At 41.5% G+C, this 18,901-nt stretch overlaps 1 protein-coding gene across 4 annotated transcripts; it reads right to left on the bottom strand.

Annotated features, from left to right (window-relative positions):
* Positions 1–376: 376 nt before the first annotated feature.
* On the bottom strand, positions 377–2,924 carry LOC147885895 (pentatricopeptide repeat-containing protein CRR2, chloroplastic-like). 4 transcript variants are annotated; one of them, XM_087396026.1, is made up of 2 exons: positions 1,999–2,924; positions 377–1,908 (listed from the first exon to the last, which is right to left on the bottom strand). In XM_087396026.1, the coding sequence occupies exons 1-2, from the start codon at positions 2,142–2,144 to the stop codon at positions 525–527; spliced, it is 1,530 nt and encodes a 509-aa protein (XP_087252152.1). In that variant the 5' UTR covers positions 2,145–2,924; the 3' UTR covers positions 377–524. The 4 variants fall into 4 exon arrangements, with proteins under 4 accessions (XP_087252152.1, XP_087252148.1, XP_087252149.1 ...); XM_087396022.1 differs by having other exon boundaries at positions 377–2,348; positions 2,512–2,924; XM_087396023.1 differs by having other exon boundaries at positions 377–2,323; positions 2,512–2,924.
* Positions 2,925–18,901: the final 15,977 nt, after the last annotated feature.

The raw sequence follows: 18,901 nt of genomic DNA, 5'->3' as shown, positions 1-18,901 counted from the left end.
ACTAATAGCCAGCAAAGACATAGAGACCTTACTGCAGTGCCTCTAGGAGATAATACACGACTTGACAGGCCTCTATATCCATGCAAAGAGGAAGCATTATACCAGCTGTTCAGTAGGGACCTTTGTATGTAAGTTTTGGAGTAGATCGCATAACGTCTACATATCATGATATTTGTGAACATGATCCTAACTTTTCGTGGCTGTGACAGGCAAGGAAGGGGGGAAGAAGTTGGTGTTCAGTTAAAACTGAGTTCATCGAGAAGGGCTAGTTAGAAGCAGCACATAAGGCGAGACGATCGCCATAGAACGTGACAAGCTGAGATAATGAAGTTAAAACCTGCAAAGGAAAAAGCTTTACAAACGAAGGCCCAAGTGGATGTGACATTGATAAGAGCAACACAGGTGAGAATACCGTAAAAATATGAAATGTAAATGAAGCATGCATCCCTTAAGATATCTCCTGAATGTAGAGTTGCAGGCATAACGGCGGCCCAAAAACATGCAGGTAGCAAACAAAATCACCATCAGCAGCTGCCAGACCAAAAACTGTGCGAGTTACTCGCCAGCTCCTCTTCTGAGATTGATCCCAAAACTACCTCCAGTAGAGGCACATGCCCTTGCTTCTTTACTAACTTACTTAATCTCTGAAACTTTAAATGATTCTCATCCTGTGTATGGCTGCCTATTTGTATTATAAACTCATGCATCTTATCACTAGCCTCAATCCACGCCTTCCCAGGCTTCTTCCATGCACCTGCAGATCGCTGTAATTCCTGGATTTCATCAACAGCCTCCCACATATGAGCGTCGGCATAGATTTTCAACATAAGCACATAGCAAGAAGCGTCACGCGGATCTAATTCAATAAGCTTATCAAAGCAAAGTCTTCCTAACTCCACATTGCCATAAATTTTGCAGCTAGTGAGCAAAGATGTCAACAAGATGATGTCTGGGGGAACCGGCATGCTTTGAAGAAAATTCAAAGCCTCCTTCAAGCGTCCAGCACGCCCTAAAAGGTTAATCATGCAGCTGTAGTGCTCAATATTCGGGGCAATACCATGGTCTTCTGTCATAGACTTAAAGTATCGATGACCTTGCTCTAGTGAGCCAGTATGACTGCAAGCAGCCAGAATACTGGTGAATATAACGTGATCTGGTTTCATGCCTTGTTCCTGCATAGCGTCAAGACAATGCACAGCCTTTCCTAAGTTGCCACACCTGGTATACCCTGCAATTATTGCTCCCCATGAAATTACACCTTGAACCGGCAATGCATCAAACACCTTGTGTGCCTCCTGCAAGCTTCCACATTTGGCATACATGTGAACAAGGGTGTTCCCAATTCCTGTATCTGATTGAAGCCCTCCTCTAACAATTTGTCCATGAATCAACCTACCTTGCCCTATGTCACCTACGATACTACAAGCCTTCAATATACACAAGAATATGACTCTGTTTGGATTGATGCCCTCCAGTTGCATTTTCTCAAAAAGTTCCAGAGCTGAAGTACCATGCCCATGCTGAACATAACCTGCTATGATTGCACCCCATGATACCACATTCCGAATGAGCAATTTATCAAACAATTCGCGTGCTGCCTCAACACTCCCACATTTGGCGTATGCATCAATAAGGGTGCTTCCAACGATAACATCTGATTCGACTCGGCTTTGGCCAATATGATTATGGATAAGTCTGACCTGCCCCAGTGCTTCTATACTGCAACATGCTTTAAAGGTTAATAAAAATGTCACTCTATCTGGCTTTAGACCTTTGTGCTGCATTTGATAGTACAAGGCAATAGCCCTTTCACCATGTCCAAGGTCAGCATGTGCAGATATGATCGCATTCCATGTATAGACAGTTGGCTTTGAAACATTCCAAAATACTTCATTTGCTTCGAGCAAGCTGCCACGTGAGGCAAAGAGGCGTATTAGGTGGTTCCCCAAAACACTGACCGAATCCAGTCCATTGCTGACCATAATTGAATACACACACCTGCATGCTGCCAAACCCTGTCTTTTTGTGCATGCTTGCAGAAGATGGTAGACAGCATTCCTGGATATTGGAATTTTTTGCTGAACCAGACGATTCACAGCCTGCAAAAAGAGGTGGTCTTCTTGCATTCTTAGAATCAGAAACATCTACCTTTATGAAGTCCTCTTCGCATACTAGTGTGGCAATGGGAAGCCCTGGTATCTGCAGTCCAAACGTATAATGTGATTGGTGTGGGTTGGCAGAAATTTGACCAGCTATCGAGACAAGTTTCTGCGGAGCCATGGAGACAAGCCCTTGCACGGGGAGGTTACCCCTCGGTCAACCCCTAGTCAGGCCACCAACCAAACGATCTGCTTGGGGTGACAAAAAAGCAGGCCAAATTGAACGAAACTTTTGAAACGGAAGATGAAAGCTTTGATATGAAATTCTTCAATCTAACTGCAATACACAGTGAGGGTTGATATATAAGGACTGAGGAAAAAAAGAAAGACAGGGGTGCCCTAGATAAAGAACCTGAGGAGACAAAAGATGCTGGGGATTTGTGTCCATTCCTTAGTACTGCTCAGTATTCTTTGCATTGTCCGCCTTCAGCTTGAGCTTCTACCGTTTTCTGCCCTTGGAGATTGCACACAGCTGAGTATATTGTAAGGCACAACTGAGCATATTTGTAATACACTATTTCCCGTCGTAATCTCCAAATTTTCCAAATTCGCTTGAGCCTTTTGAATCGTGCTTAATTGCCCAAGAACTATCAAAACATTCCTCGCATGAGTCGAGCAGGGTTAAAGCATTCTCCCCTTCCCAACAGACGGAAAAATGTGGCACTACAAGAGTAAAAGGAAGAGAGGAAAGGTGAATGATAATTTATCATTCAAGAAGGCATGCCCAAGATAAAAAAAGCAAACAAAAAAAAATAAAAATCCCTTGGAAATAGTGTGGAGGAGAAAAAGGAGAGAGAGAGATATATATATTCAACCACTTTAAAGTCTCCATTCAACTCCATAGTGGAGCTAATGAAGAGAAGCCAAGTATTGTCCAATAAGCAACGTATTAACATATTGTCCAATAGGAAAAATGCACTTCCAAAAATTCTAAAAATGCATAATTTATGCTTTGCCCAATTTGAAATGCTGCTAAGGCTACCTAGAGGGCAGGCGAAAATATAGGGGAACGGCCCCCCAAGAGGCCTTCCCCAGAAGGAAAGTGCTACGAAAGTGGAGCGGTCCCTCCCAACACTTCATTTGTGATTCGGGATTGGTGGGCACAACTCTACGGTTGTTTAGGTTTGGAGGGTTTCTACCCTATGGGTTAGTTTAATTGTGTGCAGCGGTGATTTTGAATCTTTGCGGTGGGCACGACTCTTAGATTGTCGAGAGAGATTATTTGCGAGTTTGAGGATTTCTAACTCGTTGTTAGTTTGATTGTGTGCTTGGGTGATTTGAATATTGGCGGTGGGCATTTCGGGGAGCAAATGGAAAATTCCATCTTTGAAAGGTCGTCGATCGAATGGCGGAGATTTATCCTCCGCAAACCTAAGACCTTTAGGTACGAGAGGAGTGCTTTGGACTGATTTTGGAAAACTTTTTAAAAATAAAGTGGCAAACACTATAGCCTAAGGATTCAATTCTAACGGCCTTAGCACATAGATGGGCTTAGCATTGGTTTAGGAAAAAATCTATTTGTCACCATTAATGGGAATAGCCACTTTCTCTCCCATCCTAGACCGTGACGTAAAGCTTCTAGGAACTAGAATGGGATCCCCTTATAAGGGTTGGAAAGCATGGAATGATGATATGTGTTCTTGTCCCCACCTCCTAAACACATGAAATGATGTTGTGTGTGCTCTCCTCCCTAGCCCATGGATCTAAGTTCCTTAGATGGTTAGCATAATACTACGGGCTAAGAAGATGTGTTTGCACGAGTATTGTCATGACCCAATCATTTACAAGAGTTATCCTATTTAACAGGAGCTATGCTATTTGGTCTTGAGAGACTGCTTTGTTTTATAGAGTATCCCACTGAATTCAATCATAGATCCCATTGCATTTGCATGAGCTCCTCAATTATTAATCACTATCCCTTCACAGTGTGTCTCGTTGCTTGGAAACCGAAAAGGGGATATACAAACTACACTTGCCAGTCGGCTAAATGCATAAAGCATATGTACCTGTTCTATCAAGAGTCACAAAAAACGTCATAGGCTACCTTCACATACTAGTTTAAGATCTTGGCACATTGAAGAAATAGGATGGGAATGAGAAAAGGTGGTCCAAATCCATATTCGAATGTAAATTTATCTTATTCCTAGTTCACCAATGCTATGGCAACTTATTAGGATTGCTTTGTTTGTTTCATGTATTCTAAATGCATTGTTTAGGCATGTTCTATAGTTGCCTCATCTTTGTTAATATTCATGCAATTGGGATAGCTATGTTCTGCATTCCATCGATCGTATTAATCTCCTCTTCTAGGTCTGACCTTTCCGCATAGTCCTAGCCATACAATCTCTTGCAAGCATTCCTGCAACATACCTTATTATCCCATAGCTTTCTATATACAATGGTTGCGTGATAGCTCGTATGATTACCTCTTGTTTGCTAGTGTCTAATCACACACACTATTTTCCATATAGGTCAAAGATTAGTTCGCTGACCCCTTTAAGTAGTTGTAATTGTATCTTTTTAATGCTACTACTGTGTGTATAAACTGAGTGTGTGTTGCAATATTTATGAAATATTATTGCTGTAGGCAGTCCGTGTGCGAGGATTGTCTTAATGTGTTGTGCAAAGTGTGTCTTCCTGGCTTGCTTAAAGACATCTCTTCATATCTCTCTCTCATACATAACTCAAATACCCCTTATTGCTACTTGGTAGTGTTAGAATAGCTTCCTCTTTCTGGTTTTTCAAACAATGGATATACTGCCACTTACTATTGTTGAATATTGAGGTCCATAGCTTGTTACTCCTTTACCTTGCAAAAATTATTTCTTGTCATATATAGACCGGAGTTTACTTCATAGATTTCTTATTGTCATCACAGGGTTGTGCATATCCTAGGGTTTAGCTTTGTCACATTTGATGTAGGTGTTAACTTGTGAAAGTTTTCTAGCTTTCTTTTGCTCTGGTTGTTCGTAGACTTTTGCCACATCTATAGGTGTTGGTTTTTGGCATTTGATGGATTGGTACTTAGTGGGTGAGGTGTTTGCAGTAGTGTTACATCTTTGTAATGTTTGATTGTCTCATAGCAAATTAAGGTTGAGTGTAAGTAGGTTTTGTGGCTCCATCCTTTGGGATGACCTTGCTTGTGGGTACTTGCCCTACTATTTTTGGGCATTTTTTCAAAAGAAAAACCTTAATTAATATGTTCCGATACCCACTTATATACATCCATGTATAAATCCATAATATGTGTGTGTGTGTGTGTGTGTGTGTGTGTACATACATACACATACACATACACATACACATACACATAGATAGATAGATAGATCACATACACATACACATACACATACACATACATATACACATACACATACACATATAGATAGATAGATAGATAGATAGATAGATAGAGAGAGAGAGAGAGAGAGAGAGAGAGAGAGAGAGAGAGAGAGAGAGAGAGAGAGAGAGAGAGAGAGAGAGAGAGAGAGAGAGAGAGAGAGAGAGAGAGAGAGAGAGAGAGAAGAAGAAGAAGAAGAAGAAGAAGAAGAGAGAGAGAGAGAGAGAGAGAGAGAGAGAGAGAGAGAGAGAGAGAGAGAGAGAGATGTATTACCATCTTTGGGAGGCCTCGTGAGCCTATGAGACAAAGTACAATTAGAAATTATCTCATACAATTCAATGTGGGCTGCAACAAAGGGCTTACTAAGGCCCATTTCTGAGTACTACACTAAACTAAGCCAAAAGATGAAAACTCAAAACTAGTACTCGATCTCAAAGTCAAAATACTTAACTAGGTGTCGTGTTGGCTATCTCGTCTCTGTGTCTGATGAGTTGTCTCTCTATGTGGTGGGGGGAGTGGTCTTCATGATCTCTGTATCTGATGGGCCATCTTGAGAGTGACACCATTGCATAGATGATCCCTCTGAGTATATCTATGATAGGCTAAACCTTCATCGTGCTTGTCCTGCTCCATTTCTGCATTGTGTGCGGTCCTTGCATCTTTGGCTGCATCCCTCCTCATCATTGTCTCATCCCACTAATTCACACTGCCCTCATATCATCTATCTCTTCCTCCTTTACTATGCCACGTCTAGGGGTAGACTCAAATGCATAGAAATATGTGAGATGTCACTAAGCTCGATCCACCTATGTCTCCCATGGTATTGTCCCCTCTTGCTGTCTGATTGTCTGATTAGACGTAGTAGAGTCTCTCTATGTCATTGCATCTCCATCATATAGAGGCAAACTCAGACCTAGTTTTGGAAGTGAATGGACTGGGAGAGAGGCCCAAAGCTATACCGCTCTTGAAAGAGACAACATTATCCTTCTCAGATCTCATAATAAACCAGGTATGTATATAGGAAATGATCCTACGTCTGCTCCTCCTCCAGCATGCATAGTCTATAGATCTGTTGCTCTCAAGAAATTATAACTATTTTCTCTCCTTGCCTAGATCCTTAGCTGATGGAGCAAGACCTGCATCGATCCAATGGTGATCCTCAAGGCATGTGAGATTGCTTATCCTCTAGATACTGTGGTATGCTAAAATCACTCCATCCTCTGATACTTTCAAGGAGTGATCATACATTTGGGGAACTCCTAGTCTACACCAAGTCTATGATGTGACTTGAGCCACACAATGTTTGCCATTCGGAAGTTGAAGCCCATATAAATTGCCCTCTCTTGTGATTTTGCACATGTATAACAATAAAGGATGGGTAGCAATGACATAATGTAAAGTACTGAGAGGGCAACCTTGCTTTACTGATCGACCCAATCATGGATGATTTTCTCGTGCTAGTTTCGTTAAGAAGCTAAACTTTTATATTGGTGTTGAAAGTTTTATGCCCTGATAAAAATAAACGTTTAAAGCATTCACTAGGATTTGAAACTTTTATGAAAAAAAATGAAGTTTCGCCAGGATTTGCATCTTTTACTTCAAAATTCAAAAGAAAATAAGCTCAAAATATTTAGCTCCCATGTTCACATTTTCAACCTCAATAGCAATAAAAGGTACAGTAGGCTTCTCTATGTCCCATAAAATGCAAAATATATTCTGACTCCCTGTTAGAAGAGGAGGAAAACCACTTTACTAAGGGAAGTAGCAATGAAAGGAATATCTTTTTGCATGTAATTTGGAGGTTAACCATCTCCACCCATATGGGACAACTATGTTGTATTACACCTTCAAAATCTTTGGTAGGAGACCAAGGTAGAACATGAAGCATCTACATACCAACAATCAAATGTGACACCTCAAGTAAGACATTTCTATGTTTGGGCTCAGTGAGGAGCACTTTATAGAATTTGGGTGCAACAAAATACACACCCTCTACCACATGCCCTTGTAATAGAGCTTTTCTCCATTTGGCAACATCATCCACCACACTGAGGGCATCTTTCCTAGGAAGAATACGATAACTACATTCTTACAATACTTACAAACTAAAGAGACAATCGAGGGCAAAGAAATCTTGTAGGTAAATGCCGATATTGGCTTGTTCCAGCTCAGAGGACTAAAAGACAACACGACACACAAGAAGTAGATGGCCTACAAGCTACATCAGCATGGGTATATAGCCAACGTGTAGTGTAAGGCAACCACATAGAAGTCTGATAGGTACATAGTAATCATGCAAAAGAATTGACGTGAAGTGAGCTAGGTATGACTAGATAGATATTGTCAAACTCTAAGAAAGGAATAGATCTAATCAATCAAGTTAGAATAAGACAAGATTGGCAAGAATAAATGTTGGTAGTGGAATGACAAAGGCAAAGGTATCACTGAGAAATTGCTAGCTCAATTGGACTATAGAGCAAAAAAACTAGTCACAACAATAGATGCTACATAAGAACACACACATGGATAGAAGAAGCTATGATGGCGAGCCTCAAACAACTAGTGGACTAGAATAGGTGATGCATGTTGTATCTGGAGAAATCATGTAGCAAAAAGAATAAACTAGCAGAACACTCTAACGTGTAGCAAGTGGTAGAGAAGGGATAAGGTAGCTGAGGCAACTAATCGACTCACATAAGGATAGAATATAGTAGGAAACAACTATGCCCACCATTGAAGGATGACCAAATAGAGAACCCAGTTGTCAGTCAATAAGAGGAGAGATGCATACCAAGAGTAGCATAAGCTCAAAAGAGATCATGTGCGATGGCGACATAAGAAGGGCACATGGATGCATAGAGCTAGAAGATTAGCATGTGATGACACAAGGATGAAGATCCACAAATTAACACATGGCACAAGTAGCACGTGGAAAATACATGGCAACAAGAATAGATGGACAACAAAGGGGAGGAAATATGACCCTTTCGAAGGTGAATTAAGACAAGAAGTGCAAAAATATAAGTTCTCCAAGGTAATCCATACAAGTAGTAGCACAAGCTAATTAATGTAGCATGCAACAATGAAGATTGAATGTGGATTGTTTAAAAAGTACTAAAACAGTGCTCAAAAGTCCTAAAATGTGCTTTTAGATTGCTAAAATACGTGATAGAAATTGACAAAAGTGAAAGAAAGTGACAAAAGTGGAAGAAAGGGACAAAAGTGAGAAAGTACTAAAAAGTGATAGAAAATGAAAAAGCGTGAAAAATGTGGTGGAGAAGTGCTTAACATAAAAAGTATTCTAATAGTGCTAAGAGAAGTTAAAGGTGCTCTAGAGCTACTTATCTTTGCTAATGAGTTCCAAGAATTGCTAAAAACTGCTCGAAAAGTGTTAAAAGCTCAAAAAGTTCTCAATAGTCATAAAAACATTGTTGGATTACTCATGAGCAAACAAAGAGCACTAAAGAATTGCTTACAATTATTAACATGTTCCAAAATGCACTTAAAATTGCTAAAAAGTGTGAAAAGTATAGAAAAATGCTCTTACATTGCCTGAAAGTGCTCAAAGAGTGCTAAGATAAGCTTAGAGTGCTCTCAAATCACTTATCGTTGGCTAAAAGGTGCACAAAATGCTAAAACAATCCTAAAAAGCACTATTACATTACTTAGGAGTGAACAAAGAGTGCTAAACAATTGCTTAAGATCTTTAATAGTCTCTGAGAAACGCTAACAATACAAGAAGTGTAAAAAAGTGTTCAAAAGTGAGGAAAAATTAGAAACAAGTGAGATATTGTGCTAGAAAAGTGCTTAACATTGTTACAAATGGCTATAATAATGCTCAAAGAGTACAAACAAAAGTTCAAGGGTGCTCCAAATTTGCTTGGAATTGTTAACAAGTTCCAAGAACTACTTAAAGTTCTCAAAAAGCACTCAAAAAGTGCTATAGCATTGCTTAAAAGTGCTCAAATGATGTAAAAAAAGCTCAACAGTTCTCCAAAATTGCTTATAATTGTTAAGCACTTCCATGAAGTACAAAGAAGTGGTAAAAAGGCTCAAGAAGTGCATTAAAAAAGTGCAAATGTATTGCTTAAGTGTGGTAAGAGAACCTCAAGTTTGAGTCCAAAATTGTTTAGAATTATTAACAAGCTCCAAGAAGGATTTGAAAGTGAAATAAACCTCAAGGTATGTTGAAAAAGGTACTAGAAATTTGTGTGGAAGTGTAAAAATGCTTAGAAGATGTTCAAAATTGAAAGCAGCCACATGGACTATTTATAGATTATAAGGACTAACCTAAGGCTTGTTGAATAGATGGATTGCATGCTCGGTGAATGCCTTTTCTTATGGCCAACAAATTTCTTTTTCGGCTCAGGTCTCAACGGCCAAAAGAAATCTACAATGTCCTTGACCTCTTCTATGATGGGGCTTTTGCGTCGTCAGTTGTGGCATGTGGATAAGGGCAATAACTATTCTTCCTCAATCCCAAGGAGAAGTTTTTCAATTTTTACATCATGAGATTTAGGGCCATCTAATTCAGTAACATCATGAGGATGATCTCTTCAAGAAGGGCTCATTTGCTGACCTTGGGATCTTCACTTATGCTAGAGGAGTGCTAGAGAGTTGTGGATGTTGGTGGACAACATTGCTACCTCCACTTCTTCCCTTGTATTCTACATATCTTTTCAAGGGAGAAGAAGCTCTTGGGAAACTACATCTTGAGTGCTCGAGATTTCAATTTTCAATTAATCAAAACAATGTGCCACTTCATTAAACATCTTGCATCTTTTATGCTTTTCAATATTAGCATAATCTTCAATGACTAGAGCTTGTTGATTTACTTTTATCCTTCTTCTCTACTCCCTTTTTCTACAAGACTCATATTCCTTGATTATGGTGGATTTATGAAGGTGATAAGAGTTCCAAGGCATATCACCATGATGCCATGGTTGCTTCAACCTTACTGCAAGTGCCTTGTATGGCTCTTCAGTCATGCCCATGAGCTAAAACAAATTGATCAATGTTGGTCTTTTTCTTGCACACCTTGGTTGACCAGTAATGGTGGCTGTGCCCAATGTTTGGTGTGAGTGTTGTTACCTAGAAAAGAAATCAGGACAAGAGGCTAGACACTAAGCATGGTGATGCTCAAGGGCCATAGAGAAAAGGAGAATGTGAGAGCGAAATGTTTTCATGGGTGGGAAAAAGGGATTAGAAGGGGAGGGAATGAAGAGGGAGACTATGGCACAAGGGGAAAGGGAGAGGGGAAAGAGAAGCATGTACATGATGGGAGGAGGAATGTAAAGATGGAGACATCAAGGGAAGAGGGCCATGCTTTATTTAAAAGGAAGGGAAGGGGGAAATCAAAGTACTATCTAGGTGGCTTTACAAGAATGAGCCTGTTCCATCAAGGAATAGCCCCCTCCTTTTATAGCTAAGAGAGGGGGTCTCTTCCAACAAATGCATCCTCCCACATGCATGGTGTGTGTGGAAGAGTGTTCCATGTGGGCTAGGTGGTTACGCACTCTCAATTGTGTGCGACAACCCTTTGCCTCATTTTTCCACATACATCAACCCCCATATCCCAAGTCTAAGATACTTCCTTGGTCTCTTCCCAATTTTATAATACGTTCAAACATCTAGGAGGACAAGTGGAGGGTTGGCACAAGGAATCTTGCCACCTCATCCTACTTTCCCATTATTTAACTTGCATTCTTAGACTTTCTACACCCCCCCCACATGGGCCTATCCTACATGGAGGGAATAATCCAATATAATATCCATCTCCACCTATTTTATATTACTTCTCCCATGGTCCTTGGGCCATATCTCACTAAATGCAGGCGTGGGACCACCTAGGTGGAGGGGTGGTGCATGGAGGACCCATGCCACCTTATCATTTTATATTATTACTACCATGGATTATGTACAACACACCTTATGGGTCCTCTTACGTGGAAGGGTGGCACATGGTCATGCCCTGCCACCTCAACCCTGGGCCCTATGCACACCATATATTATTATACTATTGCCACACATACAAACACACACATATATTTATGCCTTTTTCCTTAGACAAATTTATCCATAATAGTTCCCCTCCTAGGTAGGGAATGCATAGCATTTCCATGCCTGGGTCCATCACACACAAAGAAGGGCTTGAGGTAATGCTTGTTGATCACCTTCTTGCCATATGGCTCATGCAACTCTTGAACTTGTACAGACCCATTGCTACGTTCCTAGAATTTGTATGGACTGGTCCACAATGGAAGGAACTTTTTATCAATTTCGTGGTCCAATCTGTTATCAAAGCCTGTTATCAAAGCATAGCACAACATCCCCCTTAGCAAAGTTTCTTTCCCATCCCTTGCGAATCTTAGCATCCAAGCGGGCCTTTTGTCGATTCATTTGAAGCTCTGTTTGATGAGTGCAAGGCGCTGAGTTTCATCTAGCTTCTCAAGTTGCACCAACCGGGCCTCTACATGTTCATCTTCTGTCATCCTCTATTGTTGTGCCAATCTCAAAGCCGGAATCTCTATCTCTAGTGGTAAAACAGCCTCAGTACTATACACCAACTCAAAAGGAGTGTGACCTGTAGACGTTTTATGAGTGATGTTGTAAGCCCATATAGCTTCTGTGACCTTCTGATCCCACTGGTTCCTGTTCCTTATAGCCATTTTTCCCATGGTTTTACAAAGGAGGCCATTGGTCTGCTCTGTTTGACCCATGGATGCTAGATAATAGATGCTAGAAGTGCGAGTCATTGACTCCAGGTTCTTTAGCAGGAGGGGCCGGGGGAGTAGGAAGGAGAGGGCTCGTGGGTGAGGCTGGGGAAATCTTCCAGGCGGAGGTTGAGGATATACTCCTTGTTGAGGGTAAGCATCTAAGGGAGGACCATACATTTGAGGTGGAGGCGGTGGATACATCCCTGATGAGGGGTGGGGGTATGCCCCTAAGTTAGACCCCCCAGGTTGTTGTTGCAAGAATTGAGGGGGTTGCGGAGGGACAATCATCTTCTTTGAAGTGGGGTCAGACTGAACTTTATCAAACTTTTGAGCAATCTCATGTGCTAGCACCATAGTTTCTAGATTCTCCCATTTAAGCTTGATGCAGAATTCGTCACTTGCTCCTGCTACAAGGTAGCCTAGCACATGATGAGTCATTCTAGCTCGAAATCCGACATTGTCCTCCTGCAATGGCAATTAAACGGTCCAGGAGCATGGCCGCTCGATCCACATATCGATGTGCTGTCTCACCTTCTTACTGCTTCAAGTTTGCCACCTATAGGTACACATTCTCCGGCTCCTCTTCTTGCCGAAATACTCAATCATCGTTATTGTTAACCTTGGCCAGCTTTGCTGAACGTCATTGGCGTGCTTCTCATACCACACTTAGCCAAACCCACTAGAAATGTGGGAAGAACCAATAGCCATCTATCTTCAGTAAGAAAGTTGAGAGAAACACAACGGTGCTTGAAGGCCACAAGATACTCATTTGGATTTTCTTCAACCCATCCACAGAACACGGGAATGTTAACCATGCTTGGAAAATGGAAAAGAGAGAGATGAAATGAGGCTTATCTATGGGCAAACAATGGAAAGAGGTAGCTTGAACTGAAAATTAGGTGAAGATACATCCACAAAGCACACATAGGCAGGGTAGGGTGTGACTGGTGTATTGTGAAATACTACACGGGAAGAATCTTCAGTATAGAATAGCTCATAGACAATCTTAAAAGGACCAACCCTCATGATATCACATCCATCTTTACAAGTGAGGGTTAGAGACACGGTGCTGCATGAGGTTGTTCATCAAGGCAAACAAGAATGCCATGACAAATGTCAACAGTTGGAGAGCTTACACATCACCTTCAGCTTCTTCTAGTTCTTCTAATCGCCATGCTATTTCTTCAAGGGGTGTGCGGTCTGGCATCCTTCTTTTGAGCAGTGTCCTTGAGGACCTTTCTGATGATCTTTCGAAGTCGATAAACTCGTATCAAATATGCCCAACACTTAGTTTCATGATGACCACAACCTTTGCATTCCTTACAAATGATCACCCTCCTTCGTGGCTTGCGGCTTTGTTGGGGTGGTGTTTCCACTCGCATCATGCGTGATTGAAGTACAAGCTTCACATGCCAAGAAATTAGCAACTATATTTTGAGCTTGAGGGATATGCTGAATTTTTACCTCTTTAAATTGTTGGCATAGTTCCAATGCTTGTTGATGTCATGGAACCAAGCCTTCGCTCTGCACCTTCCACCTTCCACTAACTTGTTCACACATGAGTTGATAATCTCTTGCACCTCAAGTTGCTTGATGCAATGCTCTTGTGCCTTTTGTAGCCCAAAAATGAGTGTAGAGTACTCTGCAAGTACTCGCAGGTGTAGACTTGCTATAATAATACACCTCACCCCCCGGTGAAGTGAGCTTCACACCCACACCAGCAGCCTTGGTCGAAGGTTTGTATGCTCTGTCAAATTGAAGTAGCCAAGATGTCATCACACCAAGACCAAAATTCGAACATCCCAAGTTTCTCGATAATCCAAGATAGGTAGAAGGAGAGGGTGGGGAGAATTCAACACTTGAGCAAGACGTTCAAACTTGCAATCCTTTGTTGATAGTTTATCTTTAGACAAAAAAGAATTACAATTTGAAGCTCAAAATGAGGCACATTGCGAATCCTTTTGCCGTGATCCGAGCCTTGTACTTATCCAACATGCCGTCGGACTTGTACTTGGTCTTGTACACCCACTTGGTGCTAATTACCTTGCATTTTGGTGGTCGATCCACAAGGTCCCAAGTGTTGTTCTTCATTATGGAGCGATACTCTGACTACATAGCCTCCATCCACCTATCATCACCCTATGCCTCTTCAAGACACTTGGTTCTTCAGCACGGACCACCTCTGTCATCAAAGTGTAGTTGACCAAGTGTTCCTGTGCCCTTCTTTGCTCCTCTAATCTCTTGGACCAGCGGTGTTTGGATGGTTCCTCCTCAATGGCTGGAGGTTCTCTACCATCGAAAAGCTACTTTACCCACTTCAGGAATGGCCGTTGCCGTTGTGGTTCTATAGGCTCTTCTTCCTCTTCTTTATCTTGAATCCTCCCAAGCACGGTTGGAGGAGGTCGGTCTGCTATTGGTGGTTGTACTGGATGGATATCCTAGTCTTGGTTTTCTAGGAAGGAAGCATCCTCCAATTGATGCGGCTGTTTTGAGAAGACCACATCGCAACTTACTATTACCTTCTTGGTAACATGATTATAGAGGTGGTAACCCTTCTCACTATAGCCCAAGAAAATACACTTTCGGCTCTTCGGTTCCCATTTGTTCCTGTTAGCATTAGGGACATGCACAAAACAGTCACATCCAAAAACTCTAAAATGTGCAGCTGAAGATTTCTTACCAAAAAATGCTTGCAGTGGAGTCATCCGGTTCACAGCCTTCATGAAGCTATGATTCAGAATGTAAACTGCCGTGTTACATGCTTCACCCCATAAAGCCTTTGGCAAATCTTTCCCTTTCATTATACTCCTGCCCATTTCGCAGATGATGCGCATCTTGTGCTCTGCTACTCCATTTTGCTGTGGTGTATGTGGCGGGGGTTTCTACCTCTTGATCCCGTAACTTTTGCAGTAACTTTCGAATTCACTTGATGTGAACTCACCACCTCTGTCTGATCTCAACTTCTTCACCTTCCTCCCCGTTTCTTTCTCGACCATTACATGCCATTCTTTGAACTTACTAAAAGCCTCATCTTTAGTCTTCAGGAAGTATATCCATATCCTTGTACTGTAGTCATCAATCAACATCATGAAGTAGGAACCACCCACAGCTTCCGTCTCCATCTTTTTGCAGAGGTCCATGTGAATGAGCTCTAGAGGAGCCTTTGCCCTACTGGCCTCTTTAGGAAAGGGCTACCGATGCTACTTGCCCATCATGAAAGCTTCACATACATCGGGTAGATCTGTAGTTTCTGGTAGGTCTGCAATTGATCCTACAATTGATCCAACCGAATCTTCTCCAGTCCTCATCTTTTGATGCATCTCCTCCTCTAGAAGCATTGCACTGAAATCCTCAAAGTTGAGGGGCAGATTTCTGTTCTACGTATTCAACACCATAACAAGATCATCGTACTTTGGTGGGAGAATTCGTATGCACCTTCATGCTAGATTCTTGCTGGTGATGGTGATGCCAATCGCAGTCATCTGTGATCATGCAGATTCTTCACCCAACCGGATAACCGAGCTACTCAAATGCCTTCTCCTCATATGGGGGGCTTATAAGTAGAGTTAGCTGGTTCCTACATAGTTACACGAGAGTGGAGCATTGATATCTAACAGTTGTCAGGATATTTTGATCAACTCTTGGCTTATAGCCTCCTGCATCTTTCTCTTGTTCTATTCTGAGGTTGCCCTTATCCACATGCATCAGTATCAGTTGAGTCGAAATATGGAGGCCTTCTCATCATAACATTTGAATACCTCTAGGGCTGTTTGTTGAAATCGTACCATGGCTTGCATGAATGTGTATTCCATATTATCTATGGGTAGGATTTTGTATGTGAAGCTAATGGTAGTGTTCCTTATTAGAATAGCTAAGACTGGAATAGTGGCCTATGTTCCACCCATTGGGATCTGGAATGTTTCACATGGGACATCATGATTTTCTTCCCCTTCATAGAGGAGAGGAGGTTAGTAGCCATATGTTTTGCTACTAGTCGTGCTTACTTAACATTATCTATTGCTAATCATGCCTATTGCTAGTCATGCCTAATCAATGTTACCTCCCAAGGATTGTCCTAGAGTTGATCATCAGGATGGTGAGAGGAATCTTGGTCTAAGGAGGCTTCGCCAGAGGTATTGGGATTTGTGATTAGAGGGTTTAGATTTTGGGATGTAGCGTGTGGATCCTCTGTTAGTTTTTTGGATGCCTTGGCCTCTTGTTCTTCTTAACATGTGTGATGGTTATATCCCACTGAGCCATAGCCTTCTCAACCTCTTGGTATTTTGCACTACATCCTATGGCCATTTGGCTTGATGCTCCCCAGTCTTCTGTCAACTTCTAGTTGTCCTACTGGCTACCACGGTTCTAAAATATTGGAGTCCAGTTAGGCCATTACTACAAGTCCAAAATCATTGGTGGGCAATAGAAAGTGTGCCAAATGGTAAATGATTAGCATGAATAACATGGAGTTTCTGATTTTCTAATTACATTGAGTGCATGCCATTTAGCTCTTGGAAAAAGTAGTTGACCCAATTTGTGACTTGTTGCTGGGGCTGGTGGAGTTTAGCTAGATGGGCCAGATATCACATTATGATGATCTAATAAGTTGACCTTTGTAAGGAGGCCGAGTGTCTTGCTGGCTTAATGAATTTAGGATTTTAGATATCTTAAAAGGGGATACCACCCTTGTATTTTCAAAGGGAGTAATCAACCAAACCCCATATCTTTTCATTGAGCAATTACAAGGTCTTAAATGGGCTCACTAATGACTAGGACTCTAGCAATAGTACCGCATGATATGTAGAGCAAACCTGCATGAACTGTACTGTGCGGTATATCTACTATCATTGCTCAGTATAGATAAATATTGAATGGTATATTTATTTTTTTACCGCATAGCATGTAGTTTTATTGCATGGTAACGGGTTGGTCTCGGTAAAAAGACATGGCGAGGCTAGTTTAAATTGCTCTAGGGGGGTCCAAAAAATATTTAAAAAATTTTAATTTGCCAGTTTAAAATGCCCATTTTAATTCCCTCCCAAATTCTTGCTCCCCTCCTCTCTCTCACATCGCCCCTCCCCTCTCCTCTCCTCTCTCTCTTGTATTACCTCCCTCACCCCTCCCCTCCTCTCTCTCATGTCACTCACCTCTCCCCTCTTCTCTCTCTCTCTCTCTCATGTTGCCTCTCCCCTTCCCTCCTCTCTATCTCTCTTGTCACCTCTCCTCTCCCCTCATCTCCCCTCCCCACCTCTCTCTCTCTCTCATGTTCCTCTTCCATCCCCTCCTCTTTCTCATGTCTCTCACCTCTCCCCTCCCCTTCTCTCCCTTTCCCTCCTTGGCCTCTCACCACATGTGGTTTGGGTGAGGAGGAGAGGGAGGGAGGCATAGGGAGAGGGTGAAGGGGGAGGTGGAGGGGAGGGGAAGGGGGTAGAAACAAGACGGAGAGTGAGGGAGTGAGGGGGGAGTAGGGAGAGGGAGAGTAGGGAGCAGAGACGAGGGGAGAGGGAAGGTGAGGGAGTGGGGAGTTGGGAGAAGGGGAAGCATGTTTATGTGTGTGTGCATGTGGGGGGATTGAAGTGGAGAGAGAGAGAGAGAGAGAGAGAGAGAGATGCCCCCCCACCCTTACTTTTCCCTTCCTTACCCTCTTCCTATTCCCCCCTCCCTCACCTTCCCTCTCCCTCTCCATACTCCCCCCTCACTCCCTCCCTCTCCCTACTTCCCTCTACCCTCCTCTTTGCTCCCCCCTCTCCCTCTCATGCTCCCTAGTACTCCCCTTCTCCCTCTCCCTCTCCCTACACCCCCCTCACTCCCTCCCTCTTCCCCTTATAATACCCACATGTGCCCTCCTCTCTAAAATTTAAATCCTATTCATATCTCTAAATCTATGCCTGAAAATGAGAGTTTTCAAAACATGTCCCATTTTGATTTTTTTTTCAAATTAATAGTAAAAAATGAGGGTTTCTCCAAAAAGTTTATAGATTTTGAAAAATTTTGCTTTATTTCCCAAAAAACATATTTTCACATTTGACTATTTTTTCATTTTGTACCTAAAATAGGAGCTTTTTAGAACAATTGTTCACACTTTGATCTTTTTAAACAAGTTAACACAAAAAAAAAGGAGTTTCTAAAAAACAAAGCTTGTAGACTTTGATTTTTTTTCTAATTTTATGCCATTAAATTAGGGTCTAGGGTTTAAATCTTAAACAAAGCACACTTTTAATATATTTTAGATTTAGGGTTTGGCTTTTAGTATTTTAAATCTTAAACAAAGTACACTTTTAATATATTTTAGATTTAGGGTTTGGCTTTTAGTATTTATGGTTTAACATTTAAGATTTAGGATTTATGGTTTAGCATTTAGGGTTTAGGGTTTAAGGTTTACAATTTAGCATTTAGGGTTTTGGGTTCATGTAAGAAAACAAGGATATATGCATGTCCAACCATGAAAATGATATCCGATGGATATAATGCTTTGCATAGGCCTTAATCTTTCTTAGACTAAGGCTTGTGTAAAGTATTATGCCCATCAGAGATGGATACATAGGCTAGAAGTACATTGATGTATGTTTTTTAACACTCATGCCTGATTCATGGTAGGAAACTAGGAAATATGCATGTCCAACCATGCAAATAATATCTCATACTTTGTACAGCTCTTAATCTCACTTACATTAATGCTTGTGCAA

The sequence above is a fragment of the Dipteris shenzhenensis genome, chromosome 25 (assembly GCF_047967505.1).
Source record: "Dipteris shenzhenensis isolate YYH24624 ecotype China chromosome 25, Dip_SZ_1.0, whole genome shotgun sequence".
Lineage (NCBI taxonomy): Eukaryota > Viridiplantae > Streptophyta > Polypodiopsida > Gleicheniales > Dipteridaceae > Dipteris > Dipteris shenzhenensis.
Note: the sequence above shows the minus strand (reverse complement) of the source record. Positions and strands in the feature narration are given on the sequence as shown.

What these genes read in the sequence shown, in the direction of transcription:
- LOC147885895 (XM_087396022.1), bottom strand. Translation starts at nt 2,144, where the DNA reads ATGTTTCTGATTCTAAGAATGCAAGAAGACCACCTCTTTTTGCAGGCT.